The sequence below is a fragment of the Fulmarus glacialis genome, unplaced genomic scaffold (genome assembly GCF_000690835.1).
Source record: "Fulmarus glacialis isolate BGI_N327 unplaced genomic scaffold, ASM69083v1 scaffold30520, whole genome shotgun sequence".
In the NCBI taxonomy this organism is placed as follows: Eukaryota; Metazoa; Chordata; class Aves; order Procellariiformes; family Procellariidae; genus Fulmarus; species Fulmarus glacialis.
The window spans coordinates 1-6,651 of NW_009190081.1; the positions used below are offsets into that span (position 1 = coordinate 1).

Genomic DNA, 6,651 nt, shown 5'->3' on the forward strand with positions numbered 1-6,651 from the left:
CGCGTTATCAGCCGCGGCCTTACCCTTTCCCTCTCCTTCTAGGTTACATTAGATAATTCGGCTTTCCTGGTGGCACTAGAAGCCCGCAAGATGCTGTCTAACTCTGAGAAGCGACCATGTTTTCAGCGCGCGCTGTGGCCAGGCGCCGAGGACAACCAGCCCCGATCTCACTCGGCCCCGGAGGCGCCCGGCGGAGGGACCTCTGCGGGAGACGACTGGGAGGGGGCGGCGGCTGCCGCTGCTGGTGCTCGTAGAGAGGGCATTAGGCCGTACATATTTTTACTCCAAATTACCTGATGGAAAAATCAGGAGCTCAAGGCAAACTTTTTTTCAGTTAAAAATACTGCTTTATTTTTAGTCCTAAAACCCGTATTAGTGCATGATGCAGAATAGCCCCATGTGGTTCCTTCAGCCTAAAAAACTATTCCTAGCTGTTACGCACTATTGAAGGTATAATTGTTTTCAGCTGAAACAATTCCACTCCAATCATGATTTCAGCCTCAATCCACGTAGCTTTCTCCCTCCTCTTCTAGGTGAATAAATACTTGTCATTGTGCGCTGAACGCCAGCCAAAAATGATGCAACAGTGAACACCAGTGATTCTTCTGAGCTAATGGGTTGAAAGCCTGTAATTCTTAGGACGTATTTTTAGCTGAGAGCAACGCAGGACTGGACTACTTCACCCAAAAATCTTAGAATTAAATTTCTCCTTTAGGAGGCTGGTATGTAAAAGCAAAGCTCCCGAGCAAAGGGCTGGCCTCTGATAAGCTATGTCTGATCATCCTGGTTGTTGTCACACAGCTTGAGACAATACTAATAACGGTATGGGAAGGGAGAGAGGCAGCACTGCATTTCAAGCTGTCAATCAGAACTTCCATCTTCACTGCAGAAGTGGCTGTGTCTTGTTATTCTACTTACCGAACTTGAGCACTCAAAAATATTTTCACATGCTCTAAGACAAGCTTTATCTGAGATGGGAGAAGTTTAGCACTTGTGGAAATTTTTTTATCCCAGTTAGCACAAACATTATATTATTGAGACAAAAAAAATTCAAGAAGAGAGTGTCTGAAACATGCCCCATCTGCAGAAGTTGGCATTTTTGTAAAATACCTCAAGGAAACTCAGATGACTTTTTTTTGGTAATAGCAGATGCATCTTAAATCTTCTACAACACTCATTCAAGCAGAACAAGGGAGACTGTCATGAAAATTCAAGACTGTACCCGTGTGGTTAAATTCCTACGTGGTTCAATTACAGGACTTCAGCTGATGTTGTCTAGGTGTGAAATCACCCCAGCAGCTAGTCTGACATTTACTAGGATACCGAGGGCATGATGTACTTCAGAGCCCTGGATTACCATGCCAATTCATCCTCACTATTAAAAATCCAGGTGCAGGGAAGTGGCATCCCTAACGAAATAAAAACCTTCCTTATTGACCCTTTGCTTTCACCCGTCCCAGCTTGGACGCAAGAGCCTGCCTCCCTTGGTACAGCAGAGGAGCTACAGACACAGAGCACAGCTTTGAAACAGCAAATAATTGTCAAAAGCAGCCCAGATGATGCAGCAGAGTCTGTCATGTCTCCCCTCACCACCCCCTCTTTTTGTTATTTGGAAAAGTGGCTCCACTGTTTGTCAAAATACCAGGGATTTCGTCTGAGAAAAGACAATATCTCAGCAGCCTCTGTTCTCCATGTCCTCATTTGTCACATCTCTAAAAATAATAAAAACAACAGACAGTTCAGGCAGGTGAACATCCGACTGTAGTTTTTAAAATCAGTCACTTCAATGCATCTGTCACCTCAGACGGCTTATGCTGAAAAATGGACTACCACAAATATGCTGCTACTTCTGCAACACCCAATTATTTTAAGACATCCTTCCCACATGTGGCAAGCTGAGTTTGAAAGGCAACCGTAAAGCACTCCAGTTACTCCATCTTGCCGAGGGATTTATTTGGACACTCCCATAAGGTTAAAATTCGATTTAGTCACATTAATCCTCACAACTAAAGCCTAAACCCTAAACCAGGAAGAACCTGATCATATCATTTTCCTTTTCGTCCTGACTGTGTTTACACTGAGCTTTTTAGGTAAGACTTCCTGCCATCACATGCTGTCCCCTACAGACAACGACAATGGCTGTGACAGAAGTATTGGTGAGAAACACACTGCAATCCGAGCATCCAGACAGGCTGAACCCATCCTCGGTGCTGGCTGAAGTGTTAGTGACTCCTGTGTACATCTCCTACTCTGGGAAACTTGAAACAAAAATCCTCCAGGGATCAAGGACGACGTGGAGTTCCTGCTCTAGGAGATGAGCAACTTGAGGCAAGTCTTCGTCCCTTCTGGGAAAGACCCATAGCCACAACAGGCTTTTCATCAAACTTCTCTGCTTGCCATCACAAACAGACTTAGAGTCACTTGGGGCACATCAGGAGTGCCAGACCGGTATTGATGTACCAGCAGGTATCAGTAAAGAGAGTTGGGATTACCAGGACCTTTAAGAGCCACCTGTGGTGACACCAGGCATAAAAGAAGGACAATGTCAAAGACAATATTAATTATAGGTAAATAAAATTAAGTATTGTCAGCCAATATTAGATGGGAGATTGAGCTAGACAATTTCTTTTTAGTACTTTTGCATAACCTAATGACATTGTTGTTCAATCCAATAGTCGCCAGCAAAACAGAACAATTTAGAAAGCAATTAATTTCCCAAGGTCAATTTTTACAAAGCTAATTTCAAAACTCACGTTGCTGCAACTTCAAAATCCAAAAGCACTTACTGTTCACTGTGCTGAATAAAGGCCCCAATTAACAGCACTTCTTTGACTTGAACAAAAGTACTACAAACACACTGCTCATTTCCTTACTGAAACACGTCAGCTGGAGTTGACTCAAATCTATTAAAATAAAACCACTGGAAGCCCTTTTTCCACCCTCTCCTCCTGCTGCCCCAGGCTCCTCACCCAGCTGCACGTGCAAAGCAGCACGAGTCAGCAGTGCTTGCTACACTGTGGAGAAAAAAAAAAGAAAATCAAGAGCTGCAATGTTGCAATTTTCCTGTGGAAATGGAGACTAAGGAACCTTCACCCCGATTTTATCTGACCTCCAAGACCCGAGGGCTCACAGACACACAGCGAATGCATCGACTGCCGACAACATGCAGAGCAGAGCTGCACTGGATAAAATATTTACGTTTTCTGTTTCACCACTGGATCATACCTGCAATGATGCGTAATTAGGCCTCCTCCTGAGCCCCCCCTGAACTGGCCACGCCAGCAGAGCTTAGCAGATCAGCAACAGTAGAAACAAGATGCTTGCAAGATGCTTGGATACATTTTCAGATGTCCACGTATTTTTTTTTTTGTCTCCCTTCTATAAAGGCAGAAAGAGGAAATGCAAAGGGAAATCTAGTAAAGCAACCTGCCCAGCTCCCAGCTGGGGCACTACCGAGGCTGAGATGCAGTGGCTATTTTAAGATAAGGGAACGCTGACAATGTTCAGATGTCAACATTTAGCAGTGGACAATTTTTCAAATATTTACACAGTCCCTTTCTGAGGAATTGCAAACATTAGGGCTTTTTACAGAAGGGGAAGTGCTATCAAGAAGGGGCTGAATGCTTCCCTCACTCATCCAAGTCAGGACACCGAGCTTTGGGGATCAAACATGGGCTCGTTCAGGAGTGGGGATTGCTACTGTAATTTGTGAACAAAACAGTATATTCAGGGACCTAAAATAAATGACAGACAAGACCAGAGATAACAATGCTTTATTTGAACATTTCAGCAACAGGAGAAATAATTGAAGATGAAATTATCTGCTTTGTTGTAAAGTATAAAAACATTTAATTATAAATATTTAGCTAAAAAAGCGTGATTTATAAAATATAATCTGTGAAGATATATATACACAGTTTAATTGTTTAGCAATTCTTTCACCTGACATTAAAGAGTAGAGGTTTTTCTATTTATTATTCCACGCTCACAGTTTAGTGCTCACAGTTTAAGAAGCAAAACAGACAAGTGAAAAGATGACCGGTGAGTTTCGTTCTGGAAAGAAAAAAAAAAAATGCACGAACTGGGGCAATAGCAGAGGCAGAATTTGAGCTAATCCATGTTTCAAGAGAGGTCTCTGAGGGAATACAGCTCCCCTGCCATGACCTATAGCGTATGTATCCAGACAAGCAATGGGCGTTTTAACATTTGTGGACAAGTTTCCTGTGTTTGCGAAAGAAAATGGCTAATAACATAGTGCAAGCCCTCCGAATTCAGTTCAGCTAAATGTGCTCACCTCGCTGCTCTTCCCTTCTTGAACAGGGATTGCTCAGTATGCTGGGCTGGTGTTATCTGTCGCAGCTCTAATGAAATCAAACAATGTCACCTTCATGATTCAGAATATGAACAAATTTCCAAATAGAAAACCCCAGTGTGCCATCTGATTACATTGTCCAGCTGGCAATATCCCTTAAAAACAGATACAGCTGCCTAAAGCTGGAAAACACAGTGAAGCCATACAGGACACTAAGCGTGATGGAATGTGAAAGATACATGGTCAGGCAACTTAGTTTTCTATTCCTCGTTTAAGAGAGAGCCAGCTTCCTCCCTTCAAAGTTTTGCAAAATCTCACCTCTTATTGAAAGGTTTATTACTATGGCACTTCAGAGAAGAAAAACTGGAAGACTCTCCAACATGCTGGGCGGCAGGAAATGCTACAGGAAATGATAATTAATTTGATCCATGTCCCTAGTAACTATCTTTCTCTCTTCACAGTGTTTTCACAGTGCCTGTGGCACGGAGCTTTGAGGACAAGGAAAAGGGATAGTCAAGGATGCGTGACAACACCCAACAGCAGTACAAATGTACAGAAAGTCAAGCTGCACTTTGTACACTGATTTACACAAGACCTCACTACTTGCCTGTAAGCAAGGAATGAATTAATAAGGAGTAAGACAAAAAGGATGTCTAGGAAAGAAGGAAAGAGTTAAGTTGGCAAACACAACAGTTGTCAGTGCTCACCGTGATTTGCTACCTGCTGTTTCTGCTTCAGGGTGATGTGCTCCTGACAGTTCAGAGCAAACAGCACATACACAGCTCTTACGATTCATATCGTTATGAATGCATAGTAACTGCAAGAGTTGTGCCCTTAGAAACTCAGGAGGATCTTCAGGAGAGGAAGGCTAGCAAAGCTGTAACGAGTTTTAGGCAGGATCCAGGCAGTTCTCTCCAGGTAGAGCCCTGATCTGGGAAACGTACCAAGTCATGTGCAATCTCGGCGTGCATATTGGCTGGTCGGTTACTGGGTAAATGCAGATTTTAACTCCCTGAAAGCCGCTCGGCGGTGTTTCCTTTCCTCCTCTTCCCGCTTTCGCTCATCCTGCTCAGCTTTTATCTCTGCTTCAAACTTACTGGCTGAAGAGAGGGCTTGAACCTTTATAAGAGAGAAAATAAAAGAGCGTCAAGCCTTGCATCAGAGGGAGAGCCAGAACTACTCCCAGATGAGCAACGCAGAACTGTTTGCTGCACCTCCCAGAGCTTGCTGGGAAGCTCTGTCAGGATGGGTCAAGTATTAATTACACTGCAGTGCTTGGGTATTTACACCCAATACCTGTTAGCTCGCTTGACTTTAACATCAGTAAAAGAAAGGTCATTTACTAATAAGTCACTAACAAGTGACCAAAACAATGCCGTCAGTACTGGGTCACATACATTCTTTCTGTAAGCAAGCAGCATAGCGTAAGTTGTGAGTATTCAGTGGGAGAAACTACTGCAGAAAACAGTTCTGAATCACAGCCAAATCTGAGAACATCATACTACACCACGGATAATCTGCAGATCAAAGAGACATTGTTTATTTGCTGGCTATTTTTCTAGCTTTCATCTCAGTACATCTGCTGTGCAATAGCTGTGTTATGCTCCTGGGAAAAAACTTCTTATATAAACAAGCAGGATTATTTTCTCTCCAAGAGAGCTTTCAAAAAGGGTGCTTTGTCAGCTTCGAATGGTGCAAAGCTCTTTCTGCCAACCCCAGGACCCTGCAGAACAATTTTGATTCCAAAGGTTACAGAGAGCTGCTTGAGAAAGAGATGTCTGAAATCCTATACTCCAAAATACTCCCTTCACCACTGAACTCAGAGTGTTCAGGTCGAGGGAGGTTTTGCAAAATGGGAAACTCAGTCCCATTAGTTTCCAGGACGCTTGTCTTTAAAAGCGGACAGCCAGCTAGTCCCATATCGCTCCCAGCCACAGGGACACAGGTCAGCCAGTCAGCTCTACCAGGTTAAGACCCACAGCAGAGATGGTGAATTAAGCTGTTCTAGTGTTGACTGATCTGCAGAGGAAGGCTGTGGCTGGAGTCCAACATAAAGTTTGAAGAGAAAAGCTATGGCTGAGTTTAGGGGCGGGAGCACGAAATAGGCATCGTTTTAGCTAGGGAGAAATCTGGCAGTATCTTCTATTGAAAAGCAAGCAGGGTCAGTGTCTCCGTGGCAATTAAGCCCTGTGTGCAGAGCTTTGTCATGTTCCTCTGTGCCACACCATACCTTAGCTTCAAAGAAGTTCTTGGCTCCTTTGACTCCCTCAATAGAGACATCTATCTCCGAGAGCTTCGCAAGAGTCAACAGGCCGCTGTCTTCCTCAAGTTCCCCAGCT

At 43.7% G+C, this 6,651-nt stretch overlaps 1 protein-coding gene across 1 annotated transcript in view; it reads right to left on the bottom strand.

Moving 5' to 3' along the window:
- Positions 1 to 4,704: 4,704 nt before the first annotated feature.
- The window catches only part of EFHD1 (EF-hand domain family, member D1), an 8,761-nt gene continuing 6,814 nt past the window's right edge, over positions 4,705 to 6,651 (bottom strand). The window contains exons 3-4 of the mRNA XM_009584525.1: positions 6,543 to 6,651; positions 4,705 to 5,431 (exon numbers count right to left, since the gene is read on the bottom strand). The exon at positions 6,543 to 6,651 is cut by the window's right edge and continues 26 nt beyond it. Coding sequence (XP_009582820.1) covers positions 5,297 to 5,431; positions 6,543 to 6,651 — 244 coding nt within the window. The 3' untranslated portion in view covers positions 4,705 to 5,296. The remainder of the gene's footprint in view (positions 5,432 to 6,542) is intronic.